This window comes from Cuculus canorus, chromosome 1 (genome assembly GCF_017976375.1).
Source record: "Cuculus canorus isolate bCucCan1 chromosome 1, bCucCan1.pri, whole genome shotgun sequence".
Classification (NCBI taxonomy): Eukaryota; Metazoa; Chordata; class Aves; order Cuculiformes; family Cuculidae; genus Cuculus; species Cuculus canorus.
This window is the reverse complement of record NC_071401.1, coordinates 169,238,757-169,262,841: the sequence shown is the minus strand read 5'-3', so window position 1 is coordinate 169,262,841 and position 24,085 is coordinate 169,238,757. Positions and strand designations below refer to the sequence as shown.

General features: G+C 42.0%; 1 protein-coding gene across 4 annotated transcripts; it reads left to right on the top strand.

The window, feature by feature from the left end:
* USP44 (ubiquitin specific peptidase 44) lies at positions 1-23,057 on the top strand. Of its 4 annotated transcripts, none has more exons than XM_054052157.1 (6): positions 1-79; positions 7,358-8,872; positions 19,521-19,719; positions 20,181-20,289; positions 21,084-21,289; positions 21,664-23,057. In XM_054052157.1, exons 2-6 carry the CDS (start codon positions 7,439-7,441, stop codon positions 21,861-21,863), a joined length of 2,148 nt encoding a protein of 715 aa, XP_053908132.1. In that variant the 5' UTR covers positions 1-79; positions 7,358-7,438; the 3' UTR covers positions 21,864-23,057. The 4 variants fall into 4 exon arrangements, with proteins under 4 accessions (XP_053908132.1, XP_053908124.1, XP_053908144.1 ...); XM_054052149.1 differs by lacking the exon at positions 1-79 and adding an exon at positions 1,677-1,739; XM_054052169.1 differs by lacking the exon at positions 1-79 and adding an exon at positions 1,879-1,895.
* The last annotated feature ends 1,028 nt before the right edge of the window (positions 23,058-24,085 follow it).

The following is a 24,085-nucleotide window of genomic DNA, read 5'->3' as shown; positions in this document are numbered from 1 at the left end:
TTGGGTGGCCACTACAAATGTGGTGACAGTCCCGCCGGCGGCACATGGCGATCGGCCCTGCCCGCCCCGCCACCGGCAGGTGCGTAAGGGGCAAGGGGGGGGGTGTCGTTGCGGGGGAGGGGGGGGGGCGGAGCACGGGGTGGGGGTGTGCGAGGGGCTGTGGTCGGGGGGGGCACGGGGTGTGTGTGTCTGTGTGTGTTTATTGGGGGTGGCACAGTGAATGTGCGTGTGTTTATTGGGGTGGCACTGTGTGTGTGTATTGGGGGCAGAACGAGTGTGGGGGTGTGTGTGTGTGTTTATTGGGGGTGGCACAGTGAGTGTGTGTTTATTGGGGGCAGAACGGGGTGTGTGTGTGTGTTTATTCGGGACAGAATGGGGGGGGGGTGTTTACTGGGGGCGGCACTGTGTGTGTATTGGGGACAGAACGGGGTGTGTGTGTGTTGCGGCGGCAGGGGGGTACGGGGGGGCTGGGGGGTGCCCGGCGCCCCTTGTTTCTGCATGCTCCCCCCCAAATCCTTGATACAAAAAATAATTTACAAAATGTGGAATGTTTTGATTGAAGCTCATGTAAAATTGATCCAAGTCACTGTACTTTTTGAAAGTTAGACAGAATGTCACTCCGATAGCATTTTTTTTTAGGATGTTTTTTCCAATAGTGTTTTCCCAGACGCTGTAAGGTCATGTGTTCAGTGTGATCTGTGCTGAACAGATGTGTCTTCTTCTGTAATTACCTCTGTTGGAGCCTTTTCCCATTTCCAATGCAAGGTCAGGCAGAGAGCTGGAGGCAGTTCCAAATCAGCAAGAGTTTATAGACTGTTGTGAAGTTTATAATAACATTAAAATCAGTCCTTGGAAAATAAGAAGAATATGCGTAAGATTTTCGGGAAAAATTACATGCACATATGAGAGTGGGAAATGCATCCCGTCCCCAGCTCTCGTCTCGTTGCTCACGATTAAGGGAGATCGCTCCCTCGTGTTGCCCAGGCCCGATAAGCGATGTTTCCTTTGTAAAACTCCAAAAAGGAGTCTTGGAGAGTTTATTTACCTGCATTTTCGGTATCGCGCCTTGACGGCTGAGGGGAGGGAAGGGGGTACCCAAAATGCCGGCAAATAAACTCTTTTAAGTGACGTTTTTGAGTTTTAGAAAGCAAGCATCCTTTATCAGGCTTGGGAAACGTGAAGGAATGATCTCCATCAGTCACGTGCAACGAGACAAGAGGTGGTTACAAAATATATTTCCCAATTACATGCATATGGATAAATTTCCCCAATAATCTTATGCATGTTCTATTACTTCCCAGAGACTCATTTTAATGTTGTTATGAACTTCACAACAGTGAAACCTCCAGCGGATTTGGAGCAGCCTCCAGCTCTACCTGACCTTACAGTTGAGACGGGGAAAGGCTGCGAAGAGGTGATTAGAGAAGGAGACGCATCTGTTCAGCACAGATCGCGTTAATGCAACATGTAAGAGTGTCTGGAAAAGCACTGTTAGGGGAAAAAAAACATGCTACAAAGACATGCGTTCGGCCTGACTTTCCCAAAACGCAGTGACTTGGACTGACTCCCCTCTGTCTTCAATCAGAGCGTTGCACTGTTGGTCACTGCTCGGGGCGGGGGGGGGGGGGGGGGGGGCGCGGCCGCCGCGCGCGCTGACGTCGCCTCGGGGCCGCGGCTCGGGGCACCCAAGATGGCGGCGGCGGCGGGTGACGGGGGCGCGCGGGGCGCGCGCGGCGCAGGTGCGCGGGCGGGGGGAGGGCTCCTCCTTGGGGACGGGGCTTGGAGCAGCCCGGTGGGTTAAAGGTGTCCCTGCTTGTGGCAGAGGGTTGGAGATGGATGGGCTTTAAGGTCCCTTCCTAACCCGTCCCAGGCTGGACTAAGCTGTGAGCCACCTGGTGGGTTGAAGATGTTCTTGCTTATGGCGGGGTGGTAGTGGTTGGGGTGTGGAATTGGATGAGCTTTAAGGTGCCTTCCAATGTCTCCATCCTTGGAAACATTCCAGACGAGGCTGGATGGGCTTGGAGCAACCTGGTGGGCTGAAGATGTTCTTGTTCTTATTTATGGCAGGGGGTGGAACTGAGTGAGCTTCGAGGTCCCTTCTTATCTCCTCCTTGGAGGCACTCAGTCAGGCTGGATGGGGCTGTGAGCAGCCTGGTGAGGTGGAAGGTGGCCGTGCTTATAGTAGGGGCTTGGAGCTGGATGAGCTTTTAGGTCCCTTCCTACCCCGTCCTTGGAGACATTCCAGGTCAGGCTGGACGAGACTGTGAGCAACCTGGTGGGTTGAAGATGTTATTGCTTATGGCGGGGAAGGGTGTGTGTGTGTGTGTGTGTGTGTGTAATTGGATGAGCTTTAAGGTGCCTTCCGACCTGCCATCCTTGGAGACACTGATGGACAGGCTGGATGGAGCCGTGAGCAACCTGGTGGAGTTAAAGGTATCCCTGCTTATGGCACGGGGGTGGAACTGGATGAGCTTTAAGGTCTCTTCCAACTCTGTCCGTGGCAACATTTCAGGTCAGGCTGGACGGGGCTGTGAGCAAGCTGGTGGGTTGAAGATGTTCTTGCTTACGGTAGGGGGGTGGAACTAGGTGAACTTTGAGGTCCCTTCCAACCCCATTCTTTGAAACATTCCAGGTCGGGCTGAACCAGGCTGTGAGCAACCTGGTAGGTGGTGTCCCTGCTTATGGTAGGGGGGATGGAACGAGATCTTTAAAGCTTTAAGGTCCTTTCCTTCCCCGTCCCAGGTTGAAGGGGGCTTGGAGCAACCTGGTGGGCTGAAGATGTTCTTGCTTATGGCAGGGGGGTGGAACTGGGTGAGCTTTAAGGTCCCTTCCTACCCAAACCATTCTGTGATTCCAAGGGGGGAATCCCCCCGAGTCAGGCTCGTCCTGCGGCCCAGAGCTGGGCAATTGGGCTGCAGCGTCCTTACTTGTCGCTGCTGTCAGAATAGGAGCCAGGCGTTGTCCCAAGGAGCTGTCAGAGCAGGCAGAGACGGGTTGTTTTCCTAAACGGGAAGAACTGCCAAGCGTAAATCCAGGCTCATTAGAAAGGCTGTGGTTTTCATGCTTAAGCGCTTAAATCTGAGCTCTTTGTTTACCTTGAACCCTCGGCTGCAGGAAACGCGAGGTTGTTTGCAATACGAGACGCTGCACGGAACGCTGCACCGGTGCCTGGTGCCCTGGTGTAAGTGCTGCTACCGCACAGGCGGCGCTTAGCTGGCGGAAAAGAGGCAGAAGAAGCTAAAGGCGATCTATGTGGCTCCAAAGAATGGAGAGTGGGGGGGTTTCTTGTCAGAGGCTGTGCGGTTAAAATACGGAAGCAGCTTACAAAATTTCTTTCTGAAGCGCTGTTTTGACTTTCTAAGTCGTACTGTTACCCTGCAGGACTGTAGAGCAGCTTGAAGTTGTGCGCATTGATGTTTTGTTGGGTTGTTTTCTTTGAAAAAGAAGTAGTTCAAGAAAGCGGTAAAGCAGAATTGGTTGCTCGAGTATCCACGATTCCTGTTTCTTGAGATATTAAATAGGTACTCTGAACCTGATGAAAAGCAGTTGGTAAACTGTGATCCGATTTAAAAGCCAGGGAATTAATGGCACGCCCGAGCAAATACACGTGTGTGTATCTATATTAGTAACACTACGTACTGCTTTCCTATTCTAACTCATGAGATTGTTTTTTTTTAATTTATGTGCCAAGCAATTAATTACGAAAGTGGTGACTAATGAAAGATACTTCCTTTTGCTTATTTTTAAAGTTACAATGTTAAATTTGTCAGCTACCCTAATTATTTAAATTTCTTGTTTACGTGGAACACAAATAGGAAGAACAACCTATTTTCTTGACTTACAAGTTGTTCTGTTCTGACATCGAGTACTTTTCAGCTCATGAGTTACTCCAAAATGTACACTTTACCAGCCATTCTTAGTGAAACTAAATAACTGAGCACAACAAGGTTGAAATGTGGTTCGATGAAAAAAAGTTCTATTCCATATATTTTTATTTCTAGCTTCTGAAACTTTTGCACAAAAAAGTCTTTTGTATATCTCTGTTTTTGCAGGTAACTTGAAGTTTTCACTAGTGTTTTTCTGTATGTTAGTACTCGTTATTTTGCTTACTTCAGCTTAGGTCTGTGCTAAGAACACAGCGGGGCTTGATCTCTGAAGTGCTGGTCAACTAATTCACAGTTTCTTTGTGTGTGTGCACAGAACTGAACCTCGGGAGAGAAGAAGGCAGAAAGCAGCGCTGAATAACTTTCTTTAGGGAATTTTCACGTTGGAGCATTTGGTTTTACTATTTTATTCCAGCTGCAGCTTTCTAGTAGGTGTGGGAATGAGTATAAAGTATTTTTTAGGTTTCTTCCACCACTATTGGTCACTTCACTCCTGTTTTTTTTTCTTCTGAGCTATTGAGCTATTCTGTCTTGCCAAGTCTATTCTAAGGTAAAGTTTTAAAATTTTGTGATTTGTGACTAGTGTCAGTACTGTGCACCACCACTTAAAACCCCCAAACTGTCACTGTACTGCTTGATGTTCAGATGAAGTTTTCGTGGTCTCATTTTTGTACTTTTGGATTTTCACAGTCTTTTCAGATATTTTTCTCTTTTTGCCCAAACTTTGCATTTTGATTTCTTCACATTTTCTTCAGAGAGACTTATCCCGTGCCAGGATGTTTCCTCCCCCTCCCCCCTTCCCTTTCTACACATACACACATCGACGACGTAGGTGGGAAAGTGTCATGCTGGTTTGGTTGCCGGTGGGGGAGCTGGGGCTTTACGTTTTTCTCTTCAAGGCGCTGATCTTGCGCTTTCGTAGAATCGCGTTGCTTTTGCATGAAAAGCTTGATTGTGCAACCCTGGTTTACACAGTGGTTGTCCTGAAATCAGCGGACTACTTTTGTCCACATTCCAGTATCTGCTTACATTGAGACACAGAAAGTAGTTTCACTGTTGATAATATTTTTTAAATGGAGAGCAACTTTTCCAGCCATGTAATACTAAAAAAGAGATAAAAAATAAGGCACAGTGACTTTGATAAAACCAGAAAAGGTTGACCTGTCAGAGTCCAGACTGACAGCATTGCTCTGTGTGACAGCCTCCTGGGAAGGCAGGGCTTAGTGTTCTTTTCTGGCCTGCTGGAAAGGACCGTTACTAAGATGTTATGCAGGAGAATCTTTTTCTCTTAGCCTGAAAATATGAAGATGAGTCTAGCCTCTTGAAATCCTGCCTACCATATTTAATTCTTGCAGCATAGTTTGCATAGTTATTATTTTAATGTTCTAGTAAGAGTTAACATACATGCTCCAACTCCAAAATTTGTGTGAATGTTATCAGTGTTAGGGAAGTTCAGCTTTGTTGGGGAAAACAGATTATCAGAGTAGGAAAAGACACCGGGATGGTGCTAATGGTCTTAGTTATAAAAACACTACAAAAAGCAAACTGTTTGTAAAAGAATATCATTAGTAGCCTATGAATAGACTGGCTTTTAGAAAGAATGAATGTTATGGATGTGCTAGCAAGCTGAAAAAGTTCAGCAAGCCATTTTTTTTTGATCTGTTGACCATAGCACACAATGGATCTCGACCTCCTGTAATGCACTGTGGCTGGTACTGAATGGATACCCAGAGGTCATGGCACCTGAAATTCTTCAGTGTAGGTAATATGGGCTGGAGACGACTCTTAAGTAATTTGAAAGAATTATTAACATGGGCATTTCATACTGTATAGGCTTTTTCACCACAGCTGGCTCAACCTTTTTTGTACTGCGGAATAAGACCTACACAACACATGCAATGCTGGATGCTGGCTGTGTGCTTAGAGAGAGTTTCTCTTCCTTAGTTGTGTCATTTCATTGTGTGATTGTGTGTTAGTGTTCCCTCAATCTAATGCTTACTCTGACCTAGACATCTGTTCTAATTTGTGTCACCTATTCTTATTAATTTCAGGACTGTAATAATGGAAAAATAGTAGCATATTCCAAGACAATAGCTGGAGTATAGTCTTTTGGGTTCTGTCCAGGGCTGTCTAAGGAAGTCTATAGGGATGTGTGCATTTGTAATGGCATAACTTGCCTCTCTTGGCATAGCTCTTTGGTTCTCCTGACAAATTAACCATTTCATCTGGCAAGTACTGTGCATAATGATGCTGGTGCTGTCTGCTATGTAGCCCTTCTAGTCAGTGACGTCACGGGCATGAAAACACCGCAGATCAAATATAATCACTTCCTGATGCATTGTTTCTCTCTAGATGATATCTCTCAACTAGAGATAGTTAAAAGATGGTAAAAGCATAAAGAAAGAATGAGTCACTGTCTCCAATTTTTGTTAGTTAGAACCTGCCTGTTTCTTTTGGATAAATGCACCTTGCAGAAGAAAGCAAATAGAGCAGCTTCAGACAAATACATGCTGTCATGTAAACTTTAATATAAAGAATGTAAGCCAGTTCTAGGCAAAGTTTTAGATTATTTTTTTAGATATAGATTAGAAAGATTGTTAAAAATGCAGGTTTTTTTATAAAGTTTAAAGCAACTGAGGTAGATATCTGATGGTGTTTCTGTCTTAAGAAGAGATTAAGTTCTATTTTTCCAGGTCACTCTTTTTTTCAGAGGTGTTAGGCAGACGTATTAAAATGTACTCATTGAAGATACATAAGTGTAGAAAGCACTGGTATAATGGGCTTGCCTGAGCACAAAAGTGCAGTGATTTAATTAAAGGTGTGGTTTAATTAAGGGTTTGAGTTGTATAAAGCCTCATTTGTCTGAACTGCTGGCACTGTGTAAACATAATAACTTTAAGTGAACTTTACACTTCTGCACCTGTATGCTTAGGGACAGATTAAGGAGCATTTTAGAATCACAGAATGTTGTGGGTTGGAAGGGATGTTCAGAGATCATCTAATCCAAGGCCCTGCTGTGGGCAGGGACATCCTCCACTGGATCAGGTTGCTCAAAGCTCCATCCAGCCTGATGTTGAACTCTTCCAGGGATGGGGCATCCACAAATTCTCTAGGCAACCTGTTGCATTTTAAGTTGTCTTTATATCCAAACTCTTAGGTATCTTTTAACTAAATCAGTGCTCCTTTGAAAAAACAGGCCCAATCTAAAGTGGAGCTAATATGCTTCAGTCTTTGAGCCAGAAGGTACTGGGAATGTAAGTAGTGGTGTTCAGGCCATTCAGTCTGAGCAGTGAACCGCTTTTGGTGATGTTGATTGTGGCTCCATATGAAGGCTCCACCGCCACCTGTTTGGTGGGACTTGGTTGTGTGGAGATTATGGTCTTGACCTCAAGCATCAGTTTGGTATACTGACACCTGTGAAAGCAATAGAGTTGGGTATTTATGAACTGTAACTTTTTTTTTACTTTTTTCAGTTGGAGATTGAAATATCATGGAGAGAAAATAGTTTGGATGATGTGTTTTGCCAACATATCACTGCAATTCCAGTCATAACAATGGATAAGTGCAAGCACATAGGACGTCTGCGGCTGGCCCAAGATCACTCCATTCTGAATCCTCAGAAATGGCATTGCGTGGACTGCAATACCACCGAGTCCGTGTGGGCGTGCCTCAGCTGCTCCCACGTGGCCTGTGGAAGATATATTGAAGAACATGCACTAAAGCACTTTCAGGAGAGCAGTCACCCAGTGGCATTGGAAGTAAACGAGTTGTATGTTTTCTGTTATTTCTGCGATGATTATGTTCTTAATGATAATGCAACTGGTGATTTAAAACTGTTGCGAAGTACATTGAGCGCAATCAAGAGTCAAAACTATGAGTGCACTACTCGAAGTGGGAGGACTTTGCGTTCTATGGGTACAAGTGATGATTCTTACCTTTCACATGGTGGTGGTGCCCAAGCCTTGCTTCGGAAAGAAGATCGCATGTTCACAGCTCTCTGGCACCGACGGCGGGCATTGCTGGGCAAAATATTCAGATCATGGCTTGAATTGACAGCTACTGGCCAAAGGATGTTGGAAGAAGAAAGGCGTCGGGAAGAAGCAGAAGAAAGAAGGAACAAAGCTAGGAAGAGAAGACAAGAGCGAAAGCGTGAGTTAAAAGCAGAGATGGAAAAGATGCCTCCAAGAAAGAGCAGTCGTTTACAAAATCAGCTTAGAATGTCCTCAGGAACAACACCCTGCCTGCAAAAGATGTCACAGAATGTAGAACCTGTGGCAGAGTTTAAAAAACCATATACCTCAGATGAAATAAGATTGAAAAAAATAAGTGACTCTCCAATTAAGCGAAGGCCCACAGTGACTCCTGGGGTAACAGGATTGAGAAACCTGGGGAATACATGCTATATGAATTCTGTCCTGCAGGTATTGAGTCACTTACTTATTTTTCGAGAATGCTTTTTAAAGCTTGATCTCAATGAAACTCAGGAACTGCTGGCAACGGCAACCAATGGTAAAACCAGAGCTTCATCTAAACACCTGTCAGCTGCCTCAACGCTGCATATGAATGAGAACCAAGAGAAAGTAAAGAGATCATGTTCTGTGAGGCGGTCCAGTTTATCCTCTGGATTAAGTGGAGGAGCATCAGAAAGCAGAAATATGGAACTTATTCAGCCCAGGGAACCCAGTTCAAAGCATATTTCTCTCTGCCATGAGCTGCATACTCTGTTCCAAGTTATGTGGTCTGGTAAATGGGCACTGGTGTCTCCTTTTGCCATGCTTCATTCTGTGTGGAGACTAATTCCAGCCTTCAGAGGATATGCCCAGCAAGATGCTCAGGAATTTCTCTGTGAACTTTTGGATAAAGTGCAGCAGGAACTGGAGACTACAGGGACCAGATACTCAACTCTCATCCCTGCTTCTCAAAGAAAACTTATAAAACAGGTCTTGAATGTGGTTAACAACATTTTTCATGGACAGCTATTAAGTCAGGTATGTTTTATATATTTTTCTAAGGTGTGTAATGATTCGTAGTTATGGATTTACACTGGTCAGCGATGGGCACGCTTCAAAGGTTAATACATTTATAAGTGCGGAGGAGGGATAGGGAGGATATAATACACACAATTTCAGAAGAAGGGTTGTCTGGGCACTCCTAAGACTTTAAATAGAAGAGTCACCTGATAAATAAAATTGTTGAATTTAGTGTTTTGCAATTACTGAGAAATATCTGACTTTGCTATTAAGCACCAACTAATTTGCAGGAATAAAGAATTTACAGTTCTAAGTATCTAGCTTATCACTACAGTGATACTAGACAAAAAGTGTTATGGAAGATGTTAATCTTGTCCCAGTGGAAACTGATTAGGTAATGGATGCCAAGCAGGGAATTATTTCAGTAAATTACTTGAATCTGAGATTCATTAGTACTGAGTGAATGCCTATCCTGATGTTATGTACAGGAATACTACTTCTCTGTTGCAACACAAAAATATAGAAGGCTCTGTCAACACAGGAACCAAATTTGTGGGGTGGAGGCAACAGTTGCTTCCCTTTTTTTCTGTCTGACTACTCTCCTTTTTAATTTTTCTCTGCTTCCTGTTAAGTACTTCAGTGTCTCCACTTTTCTGCATATCCCTTCTGTGTGTGAGTGTACAGATGTCTGAAAATGGACCGAACAAAGAAATGCTGGTTTCTGGTGAATTAATCTAAAACCTAACAATATCGCAGCAAGAACAGGGGTTGAGAAAGTCTTGGCCTCCTGGAACTGTTCTTAAATATGCATGCATGTGTTACTGAGGGAGTGCAGAAGGATTTAATGGATGTAGAGGCTTAACACAAATTAACAAAAATGTGGATGTTGCCATTATCCTGCTGTTTGAGTGATGGTTTAATGTTTTGGTGTGTGAAGCTAGAAATCTAAGTGGGTTTTGGCTAAGGTAGAATTATGTACTGCTATGATATCTATAAACTTTATAATAAGACTTCTAAGTGATACAATAGGACTTTTAAAATCAGGGTGGTTTGCAGCATATGTTAACTTTTAGGTCATAGGTTTTGTGTAACTGTCAGAGACTGTTACATCTACTAATAAAACCAAACCATCCTCTACCTTCCATTTGGCCCAGCGAAAGAGCACTTCTGCTGGTATGCTTCCTCACCTCGGGGTAGTTAACCTATTAGGTGTGTCTAGTATATTACATCATTAAAGCTTTGCATTTGAAAATCGTATTCCTCTCCAAAATGGCAACTTTCTTAGTAAAACTAATTGCTTAAGTACACTGGCAAGGCTTGGTTGCATTCCAAGCCTTCTTGCTGGACTCATTTTTTGGAAGAATTTTGAAGGCTCTGTAGACACAAACGTTATTTCAGTTATTTCACTTCTTTCACATGTTTTTATCTTTGTTATGTGAAGAGGTTTGTGATGAGAAACTTCCTCATCTTCCTGAAACCAGGGAGGAGAATAGTGAGAATACACTGAAGTGTAATTAAGACCGAGAGGGAATTAAACAGGTTTTAGCTGTGCTGTGACTACAACACAGCTCTTTTACTCTAGCTGGTCAATGTCAGTGGAAAACATAGCCTTGATGACCTTCAGAACGCCAAAAGTGAAAGAGACCAGGAAAATTGAGGCTGCAATAATTTCTCTCTGCCTCATTAGGCAGCCCCGCAGTGTCCAACACTGTACCTCCTCATGTTCTCTTTGTCTTCTGCTGCTCATTTGTTCCAGTTTAGTCTTCGCTAGCACTTTTGAACATGATAAAAGCAAAAGGTAACCCCTGAAGATTTATATGTCCTCCTCGATAAAATTTATTCAAGTCGTTGTAGTGATTCAGACCTTAGTTTGCACATGGAAGAATGAGCTTTAAAAACTGTTGGGCAACTACTTTCCTCTCCTCGGTAGAAGATTCCTGCATCATGATTTCGCTAGGCTTTTGTCAGAACTGGCACAAACTGCTGTAATGCAGTTAACAAAAAAAGACAAGAAAACATCCATGCAGGGCTGAAGAAAAGCGTGGAAGATTTCGTGCTGTGTCATCACATCTTTGACAATGTTAGCCCTTAAAAACAAGGAGTGTATGTGTTGTCCTTTATAGGCTTAACTTTACCTACCTACAAGCTGTAACAGAATTTATCTCTAGAAGGTAGTTGGAGCCGTAGCTACACCTTCATTCAGTGAGTAAGGGGAATTGAGAAGCTTGTTTTGGTGCAATAGCTGCCTTCCATTTTAGGATCCCTGAAAAGGTTACTATATTGACTATCCCTTTGTACTGAAAGTATTAGTTAAAAATATTTGATTCTGTGAGATACTGAAGTGCGGTGAAGTCAATCTTGACCTTCAGACCTCAGGAATACTATGAACTACTAGATATGATACACAGACGATCACTTACAATGCAGATGAGCTGTATGTGTACTTAGGTTTCACATTACTTTCGTGTATGCAAGAAAGGTTTTTCCCTCTTCTTCTCTCTGTTCCTCTTAAACTTGAAGTCAAAATCCTGAGTTTGGCATCGTTCTGTTGCTATTGAAACGGCTGCCTAGTTCAGCAGTGTAACTGAATTTAGGATATAAGATTAAGAAATGAGAGGTGTGTGAAAATCTTACCAGGTTACTTTTCAATAACTAGAGGGCCATTTAGACTGTATTTTTTAAGATTTTAATATTCAATTAATAATTTAATATACTATCAAAACATCACAAATGGTGAAAGAATTGAAATGTGTTTCTGTTACAGCTGATATGGAGGCACTCTTGACATTAGAATTTGGCACACATATGAATTGCCTAGATGAATTGCCTAGAAGAACCATCCCCCAGTTTAACCCATATAATCTGAATCTTTCTGAAACTAAGAAGTAGTATTTCCTAAGGAGAACAGATACTGGCCACTTTGTGTATCGTGTGCATTTTGCCCACCGTTTTGGTAAAACCTTAAAACGTCTTAAAATTAAAAATAAGCCTCATGTCATGAGAATTATCAGGGAAAATAAGACTTTTCTGTAAGCCAGACAAGTATTCTGAACGTTTTTACCTACTCTTAAATAATGCCGAAAGAATTATTCAAATTAATTAATTTATTAGTAGTCTTAATTTTTGTGTGTGACAAGATGTAATAGTATGTTTGAGGATAATAACAGCAAAATAACTACACAAAATAGTCACTGAAGATCGAATGATTATTTTAGAAAACATTTTTGATACCAAATACTGTTTTTTCCCTCAGTTGTTCACTTTCATTCTTCATTTTTGTGATGACTTTCTGATAGTTAAGTTCAGATGCACTTGTGCCCATGCACATACACACATTCAAGCACACACAGAACTGTCGAGGTTGGAAACAACCTCTAGAAATCGTGTAGTTCAACTCTGCTGGAAACAAGGTCAACCAGACCATGTTGCTCAGAGCTGTGTGCAATTGAGTTTTCAATAGCACCAAAGATGGAGATGCCACAGCCTTTCCAGGCAGCCTGTGCTGGTGCCAGACCATCCTCACAGTAAAACCAGTTTGTTCTTCTGTCTCAATGGAGCGACCTGTGTTGCAGTTTGTGCCCGTTTTCTCTTGTCTCATCACTGGGCACCACTGAGAAGAGCCTGGCTTCATCTTCTTTACTCCTCGTCAGGTATTGACACCAATGGATAGGATACTGCTGAGCTTCCCTTCTCCAGGCTGAACGCTCCCAGCTCCCTCAGCCTCTCTTTCGTATGTCAGAAGCTCCAAGCACTTTTGTAGTCCTTGTGGCCCTTTGCTGGGCTCTCTACAGTAAGTCCGTCACTTGTACTGGGAAAGGCAGAACTGGATCCAGAGCTTCAGCTGTCTCTTGGAAGGATCCTGTCACCTTCCTGTCCCTGTTGTTGATGCTCTGCACAGCAGCCCTGGAGGCTGTTGACCTGCTTTGCCCTAAGGGCAGCTTTCAGGCTAATGATCAGCTTGTCCGCAGGATCCGTGGAGCCTTCTGTGGGGAGCTGCTTCCCAGCCTGTCCTGGTGCCTGGGGTTATCCCTGCCCAGGCACAGGACTTGGAATTTCCCTTTGTTAAACCATGTGAGGTTCCTGTTGGCCCATGTCCCCAGCCTGTCCAGCTCCTTCTGAAAGGCACCACGACCTTCTGGTCTACGAGCCACTCCCCCCAGCTTTCTGTCATCTGCAGACTTGCTGAGGTTTGAATAGAATCAGCCTGAGTATGGACCGCTGGGGAACACTAGTGGCAGGGCTCCAGGTGCATGCATTTCATGCTGCTGTCCACAATGCGTTGAGCCTGGCAGTTCATTCAGTTTTCAGTCCACCTTGCTGTCTGTTTTTCTAGCCTACACATGATAACTTTATCTGTGGGCATGTTATGGGGTGCAGTGTTGAAAGCTTCACTGAAGTAAAGATAAAGAACATTTAATGTTTTCCGCTCATCCACTGGTTATCTGCACTAGTCATCTCATATTAGGAAGAAAGCTATAAGGTTGGTCAAGCATGATTTTCCGATTATAAATCCATGGTGTCTGATCCCAGTCATCATCTTGCCCTTAATATATTTGGGAATGGTTTCCAGGATTATTTGTTCCATCAGCCTTCCCACAGATCAAGGTGACGCTGATTGGACTGTACTTCCCCATAGGCTCCTTCTTGAAGACAGGAGTGACACTTGATTTATTCCTTTCCTCAGGAAACTTCCCTCATTGCCATGACCTTGCCAGGACCTTTCAAAGATGGAGGATGGCCTTGCAATGCCATCAGCCAGCTCCTTCTGCTCTTTCAGTTTCTTTCAGTTTCTAATTCTAGGCAAGCAGGACAACAATCAGTATTTTCTGTGGCTAAAAAAGACACAGTGAGAGAGAAAAAAAAATAAGGGTTGTGCTGATTTATGTGAAAGCCGCTTGGCTACATAATTCAAGGAAGATGTTTAAATAATACAGTGTTTTACCAAACTAATGCATGTCGCAAAGCAGTATGTAGTTGATTTCTTTATAGAGTGCTATTGATTAAATTGGAATTTCATGTAAATGCTCAAAGAAATAGTGAGCCAATGTATCATAGTATCATCATCATAGTAGAGTTAGGGTTGGAAGGGACCTTAAAGATCATCTAGTTCCAACCTCCCACCATGGGCAGGGACACCCCACTAAAGCAGGCTGCCAAGGGCCCCATCAAACCTGGCCTTGAACACGTCCAGGGATGGGGCGTCCACACCCTCCCTGGGCAACCTGTTCCGGTGTCTCACTGCTCTCGTGGTGAAGAAATTATTCCTAATGTCCAGTCTAAATCTGCCCCTCTCCAGTTTATATACCAGTTTCCTCTGGTCCTATCCCCACAGCCTTTACAAATAGCCCCTCTCCAGCTTTCCTGTAGGCTCCCTTCAGGTACTGGAAGTTTGCTATAAGGTCTCTTCGGAGCCTTCTCTTATCCAGGCTGAACAAGCCCAACTCTCTCAGCCTATCCTTGTAAGGAAGGTGCTCCAGCCCTCCAGTCATCTTTGTAGCCCTCCTCTGGACCCATTCCAACAGCTCCATAATCCTTCTTACGTTGAAGATTCCAGAACTGGACACAGTATTCCAGGTGAGGTCTCACAAGAGAGGAATAGAGGGGCAGAATCACTTCCCTCCACCTATTGGCCACGCTTCCAGAATACGGTTGGCCTTTTGGGCTGCGAGCACACGTTGCTGGCTCATGTTGAGCTTCTCATTGACCAGCACGCCGAAGTTCTTCTCTGCAGGGCTGCTCTCAAGGACATCATCCCCCATCGTGTACTGAAAATAGGGATTGCCCCACCCAGATGCAGGACCTTACACTTGTCCTTGTTGAGCCTCATGAGGTTCTCAGATTTTAGCATCTTTTTAGTGTGGTGAGGAGCCCTTTAGAAACTGTTTTGTTTGAGGTAGTTTTTTCAAGTCTCTTGTGAGGATTCCACTGCTTTTGAATCTGTTGCCTTACATAAAGCTCTTTGCCTAGATTTCTATTGCAGCAGCACCAAACAACAGTGAAAGTGAAGAGCTGTGATGATTTAATAAGGAGTTTCCTCCACGGCAAAGTTGTGATAAGTTACTGTTTCTTCCTTGGACAAACTTATCTTGGGCTATGAGGTTTTTTCCCCTATAATTCACACTTTATTATAGTAATGCCTACTAAGAACCAGCTTTTGATATCTGTCGGCATACTTTAAAAAAGAAAACCCAAATGGTTTCATTACTTACTGGTCATGCTAAAGGTGGAATCTGGGGAAAATGCTTCCCCCCAGCCCTGCTCAACATGGCAGAATAATGTTGTGCAGTGCTCAGGGAAATAAACATGCCAAGAGCCAGCCGAGTGACTCGGGTTCTAACCACCAAAATACGTAAGTTATGTTTAAAGTTTAAGTCTTGCTCTGTTAACTTGCTCAATCTGTGCATTTCAGGACAGATTGGTCAACGGAATTAGAAATGTGCAGTCTTTGTGTCATCTGAAGTCCTTCAGTTTTGAGTAGCATGCTGTGAGTTCAAGGTTGAGGGAGAATGCTGAGAGTGACTGTCATGCGGTATTTATATATTAAGTCTCATTCTGAACAGATTTTATTAAAATCCATGAGAACTTCAGGTCAAAGGAGGATTTGCGCAAGATCTGTGTGCTGATTTTTATCTTCTGGTGTTAGTCTCTGGGCTTTTATGTGTTGCCTGAATCACAAAAATGGTTGTTAAGTTAGTTGCCTTCCAAACAGATGAAGGTGACATTTTAGGTTAATCTATAGGAGGCCATTGAAACACAGACCACAGCTTGCTGTTATGCTTGTGTTATTCTGTTGCGTAGCTACAGATCATTTTGATGATGGTGTATGCTCATCACTGCAAAGCTAAGTTATTTTTATAACTGAAGAAATATAGTGTGGACTGTCATGTGGAATTCCATATTACAGCAGCATCTGAGAAATCCCTTTCTATCTTTGATTAGTTTGCTGTGGAAAATTTCAATTACTACTTCTTCCTATATATGCCTTTTATGGTGGAAACTTTAGTAGTGAAAGCACGAAAAAGAGACTGGCCAAATAACTGTTCTTAAATACCGAAGGAGAATTAGAGCAGAGATGGGTAACAATTGTCTTTCTTCCATGCAGTACAGGAAACATAGGCAAAATAGTTGATGATGGAGCTGGCTTCTTCTGCAGCAGTATGTTAACTGTTTTCTTTGGCTGCATTTAGGCGGAATGCCATCTGGGGCAGTGCTGTCCATCAAATTGTTGTGGGCACAATGATGCTTGTCTGAGTGGCCTCCATGCTTAGCTTGAATCAAGTGATTTGATCCAGCTCTTTTCAGTCACCTTTGGCCCATGATTGAATACTGAGCTTTAACCAAACAATTGTATATAGTGCTCCTGTTCCAAAGCGTGAGAGGGTGGCCAGGGCAGAACATAAGGCAGAGTTTTCAGACTAGTTAAAAACCAGTAATTTACTCTCTTTGCTTTAATGTAAACTTCTTGTATAGCTTTGTTATAAATTATAGCATTAAGGCTTCCTAAAATAGCAATTGTGGAATATATGGGGAGGTGAAATCAAACTCTGAATTTATAAAATATAGTCATACACAGATATATACCAGTAACTGGATTGCTAGAGCACTCACTTCCCTGTTACTGTCGTGCATATTCATACCAAAAAGGTTACACTGGGCAGGTACATGAAGTTTTTGCCATCCCTTTGAACTAATGTTTAAGGGTTCTTTGTTTTGCTTTGTTGGTTTTTTTTTAATAAGAACCTCACGTTGTGTTTAAGTTGAGCAGTTTATATGATTTCAGCGCTTTTCTTGAGAAAAGAGAATCTGGGTTGTACTGTGTGAATGGTAGGGGAGTCTGAGATAAAGGAGTCCTGTTGAGGGCAGAAGGAGAAGTGATGAGTGTTGTGAAACCCGTACTCATGGACAGGCCAGTGCAGATGGGTGCCACAGAAGGGCAGGGATCCTCCTACTTGTTGAGTAATCGAATTTGTAAGCTCAGGCCTGGCTAAGAAAAATATTTCCAACCTTTGTTCCTGCCGTGATTTACCATTGAGTGAGAGTGTGTACAGGCACAGTTAGTGTACAGTGGCTGATAGGGTTGGGTGTATGCTTATCCAAATACATCATGTTACTTGCCTGTAGGCAAGCATGCAAATCCCAGATAACTCTTAAAGAGCTTAACTCTCCTGCAGCCTCATGGTGAGGAGGAGTGTCCTGCATTTGGGGAAATGAGTGCAGTACTATGCCAGTACAGGATTTTGTTAACACAAATCAGCTTCACAGTTACATGGTGAGATGAGAAGCAGCACTATAGCATTAATTTATCTTTTAGTTTTTTGAGAGGCAAACATTGGAAGCTGGATTGATTATTTTCTAGTTTGGAAGAGTACTTACTAACTCGTTGGGAAAGAGGATCTTAAATAAGTAGATTGTTACCATTATACACTGAACTAAAAATCTCAGAACTTGTTAATATTGTCTGTACCGAGTTCATTTATGTACTCCATCCTGTGCCCATTAATCTTCAGTGTGCATTCATGTGCCACAAATTCTTAAGTAACTCGTCAATTAAATAAACTTTTGGCCCAACAAAATCACCCATTTGTACAGCAGAAACCTCTTAGTCATTCTGTGTTTGTTCTGGAGTGAGCTTGAACTGTGGCCAAACATATCATTTTGTCTCCAAGTCTAGATTCCAGCTCTGAATTACTAAAAGTTTGTGGCTTTGAAACGTTGCCAGATGTTAGCACTTACAGAAGAAGCTCCTGTCAGTGTAAATTAAAACAGAAGATTCTCCTCTTTTCTGCCATGTAAGTTTGAAGTTTTGTTTTCTAAGAACAAAGCAGTGGTGTTGTCTTCTCCTTGGAACTTAAAGCAGCTTTCCTCACTCCACTGCTGTAACATGTGTGCTGAAACACAAATAGACATGGGCATGAGGTAGCTAACGCATAGATTGTGTATAAGCTGTTGTAGGTAATTAATGCATTAAATAATTGCTCATAAACAGCTAGGAGGAAGGTACCATAAGATAACAGATCTGTCCTTATATAAATGATCATGAAATACCAGACAAAGCAGGGTGAATGATTGTCTAGCAGCAAACTTTCAGAGGAAAAGAAAGGAGCTCTTGAATAAAACAAATGTATCTTTACACTTGTGTAGGCTTACCAAGCTCTCTGAAGAGATCTACACTAAATTTCTGTAGAACAGGAACACAAAAGCGTGCCTGTGAAATATCAGTATTTGGATCCCTCATGTATTTTCATTCTTTTATTCCTACGCCTTTGTATTAGTTGTTCCAAACAACTTGTGGTATTTTTCTAAATGGGAAGCATGCTCATAGAGATGTAATTTGGCAATTTTATACCCTCATGGTTCAAACTTCAGGAGGTACTTCATATTCCATTTACTGTAAAACACAAATAGTGGTGTCTTATCATCACCTGACTGTTACTCTGAGCTGATTAATTACAGTAACTCGACAGTCAGTCCTCTATGAAAACTTTGAGTTACTTTAATATTTTTGTTGGGAAAATATAATTGCTGAGGAAGAGAGTGGGAATATGTTCGATACTTACAGGAGTTCTGGCAGAGCTATTTATCTGAGCCCATTAAAATCCAACTTATTTTCAGGTCGCATCTTTTCTAGAGCAGTGAGATGAGACCTGCTTGAGTTAGTGGTCAACTGCAACTTCTAAGCCAATAAATACACTAACAGTAGAAAAAACTCAGGTAATTACTCTTCAAGATTGTATTGTACTTTGTTGTATTGAACATACCAAGGTGAATATATCTTTAGTCTCACACACTCACTTGATACTTACCAGTATTTCGTTATAGCCTTTGTAAAATATACTTGTTACAGTCTAAATGGAGTTTCACTGCTGCATAGGTTTAGCTGCTAATAGAAGTTACTCATCCACATGAGGTGCCTTCTACTTGAGCAAGCTTTCAGAAGACATTGCAAATCAACATCTAATGTGTTGCCATTCCAGTGTAGAAGAGCTACTGCTTTTAACTTGCTCTCTGAAATACTGAATGTTATAATAAATTAATTGTCCCCAGCTGTATTATCTGCATTTTCCAGGTTGACTCACTTCTCAACATTTTATTTACGTTGTCTTTACTGCTTGTCCTTTCCCTAGTGTGACGATGGATCCACTTACTGAAAGAAGAAATAAATTAATTTTACCTGTTAATTTTTCTTTGAAGAAGTGTGCTTTCCTAATCCAGGCTTCCCTGGAAGACTTAAAAAGTAAGAAGGATGTGACTTTAAAATCCACAGGAGTTTGGTTTTGGTTGTGTTATTCTTTTTTTTACATTACCTTCAACTATGATTTCTCTCTTTCATGTACATTTTCCTTTTGGAGTGTTTCTTTTTGGAGAAAAAACTCCCAAGACTCCACCAGCTGCTTTCTCTTGGACAGTCCCATACAGACCATTTTGACACCGCTTTTGTTTTTCAGTAAAACATAAGAACACTTACTCATTTGTGGTAAAGTATTGGACATGCTGCTTCAGAGAAAAGAAATAGGGTGTATAATTTTCTTTTGTTAGTTAACTGTGTCTCGCCTTTGGTTCCATCAGTTATCTCTGCATCTATAATTTTTTTTAGAGCTATATTATGGAACACTTTTAGCAAAGTAAGTTTTTGAGTGTAAGCAACTGGTGAAATATTCTTTTACAGGTGACATGTCTTGCCTGCGACAATAAATCAAATACCATAGAACCTTTCTGGGACCTGTCCCTTGAGTTTCCTGAGAGGTACCACTGCAACGGCAAGGAGGTGTCGCCTCAGTATCCATGTCTGCTGACAGAAATGCTGGCCAAGTTTACAGAAACGGAAGCTTTGGAAGGAAAGATATATGCATGCGATCAGTGCAACAGTGAGTAAAGGCAGTATGTACTCACACATACATTCTTTGTGTAAGATATAAAGTAAACTGACTGTGAAAGTGTGGCAGGAAAATGCTAAAAGTCTTAAAAGTATGTTGCAAACAAAAGTCCTGGTGTGGTCACTTCACAGCGATTACTTACCATCTAGAAGAAGTTTTAAAGTGTGATGCTTCTTGTAGATAAAGTCTTATCACACATTAATAGGGATTCTGATACTCCCAGCCAAAGAATCCATCAGCTTTTTAAATTAAGGTAATAACCTAAGTGACCACAAGTATTTTACACTTGCATCATAAAATGATTCTTGCAAAAAGGCTCTTGGAGTGTATCCTTTGTAAGGAGGCACAGACAGTAGCTATGTAGGTCCGCACAAATTTGGTGGATAAATCTTAGATTGAAATACAAGGCTGTTATCGAGATTTGTATTGTGTAACTGTGTGTTTGGCCTCAGCAAAACGAAGGAAGTTTTCTTCTAAACCAGTTATACTCACAGAAGCTCAGAAGCAGCTTATGGTGTGTCGACTACCTCAGGTTCTCAGATTACACCTTAAACGGTTTAGGTAAGTAGTACCACGACAAACAAGTGTTGCAAACTGACCAATTCAGTCCTGCTTTTTCATTGTTTGGGATCAGTGTTTTTCAGCAGTCTAATTTCCCTTTACCATTACAATGAGAAATAGTTAACAGAAACTTATTTTTCTTGTTTAATGTAAACATCAATAAGATAGGCTCTAAATAGAGAACTGACCTTTTGGATGCCAACTCCTTGCTACTTCAGTACCAAAAATATTTAATCCTTCTTTTCAGACAAAACCTACTAACCTTGCTGTGAACTCTGTTGGTAAATTTAATCTCATGTTATCTCCAGATAAAGTAAATGCGTATATTCACTAACGTACAAACCAAGATTGTATTCAGTGGAAGTCTCACATACCTTCATATTAGCAAATAGATTAATGCATTGGCCTGAGAGTAAGGGAGTGGAGACTGTATCTCTGTGAACTCTTGAGCCGTGCATTAGTACAGTCTGTCCTGAATACAAAGGAAACTGAAAATGAGATTAAAAAAATGAGAAATATCCATAAAAGATAATCTGTGGGAAGTACTTGCCACTTACCATTACACAGATCTTAAGCTGGATATTTCAGAAGATGAGAATAGTAGGTACTACAGACACATTTTAAAAGGTCTTGAAATGCAGGAAAAGTGAAGGAGGAAGCCTAGGAGAAAAGGTGTGCAAATTAGCATTTACTCTGCACACAAAGATAACACTTGTTATGTTACACCATAATTCAGTATGCTTTGTTCTTTCCTTGAAAAAAAACGCAAGTTTTCATTTGACTTCACTTTCCAGGTGGTCAGGACGCAATCATCGTGAGAAGATTGGTGTACATGTTAATTTTGATCAAATGCTGAACATGGAGCCTTATTGCTGCAGAGAATCCCTCAAGTCCCTCTTACCTGACTGCTTTATCTACGACTTGTCTGCTGTGGTGATGCATCATGGGAAAGGATTCGGCTCAGGGCACTACACTGCCTACTGCTACAACTCAGAAGGAGGTAGGAGCTAGCTGTGAAATAGAGAGCGTGGGAGAGCAGGGTGTTCCTGGTTCTGAACTGATAAGCTTCCTGGTTTTCCTCAGTGGCCAAAGGGAGTCAACTGTAGCTGCACTGCCCGGAATGAGAATTGCAGTTCTGTACACCAAAGCTGCTCTTGTATTGGCTTGTTAAACGTGTTCCGGCTATAAACTGACAAATCTGAGGAAGCTAAGCTGGGATTTTAAAATGTAGAGGCAAATATACTAGCTCAACTGAAACATTACTGTTTCTACACACCTTGTGAAATGAGACTCACCAGTTAATTATGAAATACAATGTAGTTACCTCAGATCAGTGTCCTGATGACTTTTTATTGATGTATTTCTTCACTGCAGGATTTTGGGTACACTGCAATGATTCAAAACTCAACATGTGCACTATGGAAGAAGTATGCAAGGCTCAAGCTTACATTTTGTTTTACAGCCAACGACTTACTCAGGCAAACGGACACGGTAAAATACCATGTCCTAGCACAGCTGCAAGTCAGCAGCACACAGAATTAGCTGACTGTTCCATGGACAACAGTAGCAGCTGATCCAAAGCTGGTTAACTGTGTGTATGGTAAAAGTTTGAAATGTTGTAGCTATGTATTTTTAAGTGAAATTGAAGTACGGCGTTGTACTTTTTTTACTTTGAATCTGTGTACAATGTTTATATACTTTTGTATTAGTTAAAGTGTTCTTTACAATTGTTAGTAAAGGTTCTTAATGGCAGTAAGTACCTAGAATTTCAATACAGCTATTTTTTTAAGAAAAAAGATTGCTATTTGCATTTAAACTCTTACCTCAGGAGGCTTTTTTTAAGCTGGTTTTGTATTTTGATAATCTTTTTGAATTGGCTTAGAAAAATGAATTTCAATGGGCAACTGATGTTTCTCTGGTTAATTTTATATATATGCTTGTTTACATCTTGTAGGGTAGTTCTAATGATATCATGATTCTTACTGTCTGCAGGAACTGCTACTAGGTATTAGAATATTAACATTCACCAGGAAGGAATGTTTTACACGTCAAAATAGTAACTGAACTTTGTGTGGGGAGCTTTCTGTATATTCTTTATGACTGATATGAAATTATTTTTACAAGCTTCAAAGGAGCCACACTAAAGATATGTTGATAGAATCTCTAAAGGAGGAAACAGAGCATGTCCTGTATTTTCATGTAAGCATGTAAGAGAAGTGTTCAGTAACACAAGAATGTATCTTTACCAAGCCTTAACAAGTCTGACAACTTAAAACTCAAGTGCCAAATTTGATGTACTAACTCTGAAAACGAGGGACTTCTTACTCTAGTAAATTAAAAATAGCTTTCTTAAAAACACAACAAAACCATACTTGCCCACCCCACTGTCATTGCTACAAGAACATTAGCACCCCCTTCTTGCCGTGGACATGAAATTGTAGCAAGCGTCTGTCTTGGTAATCTCCGACACAGACCACTGACAGGAAGCTGTAAAACTTGCATGAAAGCATTTTCAGTCTGACTGGTTTCATTAACTACTACTGCTGTACCTACTCCACGGTCCTGCCACTAGCGTTAACAGAACTGTGCATTGTGGAGAACCTAACAAGCAGCAATTATCAGTCGTTCTCCACATACAGGAGTTAATGCCAAGTAAATTTTTATTGTGAAGTTATTTTGCATAAGTCCTATGCAAATTGTTACCTCATCTTCTGCAAAGTTTATACCTCAATAAAATGCCTTGATGTGGACAGAAAACCATGTGTGTACTGGAATTGGTTCCTACATAATTTAAAAAAGAAATTGTAACAATGATCTTTAAAATTTGTCTAACAGGAGATAAGGCAAGAACTATAAGGCTGCTTTGGCCATCTACCACTGATTTAACAGCTGGCTTTATTCATGACTTTTACTACCACTTGCTATGGAATGCTTGGCAAGTGGAACCATGCAAGGCTGGAACGGACCTTAAAGAGCATCCCGTTCTAACCCCCCTGCCATGGGCAGGGACACCTCCCACCAGACCAGCTGCTTATGGCACCATCCAACCTGGCCTTGAACACCTCCAGGAATGCAGCATCTACAGCTTCTCTGGACAACCTGTACCTGTGCCTCAAGTAAAAAATTTCTTCCTAATATCTAATCTAAATATCCCCTCTTTCAGCTTAAAGCCATTACCCCTTGTCCTGTCACTGAACACTCCAATAAAGAGCCCCTCCACAGCTTTCCTGTAGGCCCCCTTGAAGTACTGGAAGGCCACCATAACGTCTCCCTGCAACCTTCTCTTCTCCAGGTTGAGCAAGCCCGGCTCTCTCATCCTGTCCTCCTCTGGGAGGTGTTCTAGCCCTCCGACCGTCTTTGTGGACCTCCTCTGGACTGTTAACAGCTCCATGTCCTTCCTGTGCGGAGGACCCCAGTTCTTGTGGGGGCTCACAAGAACAGAGTAGAGGGGAAGAACCACCTCTTTGGACCTGCTGGTCATACTTCTGTGTTTCTGAAGAACGCCATGTTATAGCCAACACGTAATGGCCTCAGATCTTGAACTTTCCTTGCCTTGCGCTCATCCTAATGAAGTGTGCAAAAGCAGTTTGGTTGTCTTTTTTAAGCCAAGGGCCACTTGCTGAAGTGAGATGATCTGACGAATGTCCTTGTTATGGCTGCGCTGTCTTGCAAATACTTACCTTCTCTGCTTCCTTTCTGGTGAAGAAATGAATGTAGCTTTAACACTTCTTTCTACATATAGATAATTCAGGGGAATAGAAAGGTAGAGGAAAGAGTTGTGCTAATTGCCTTTTAG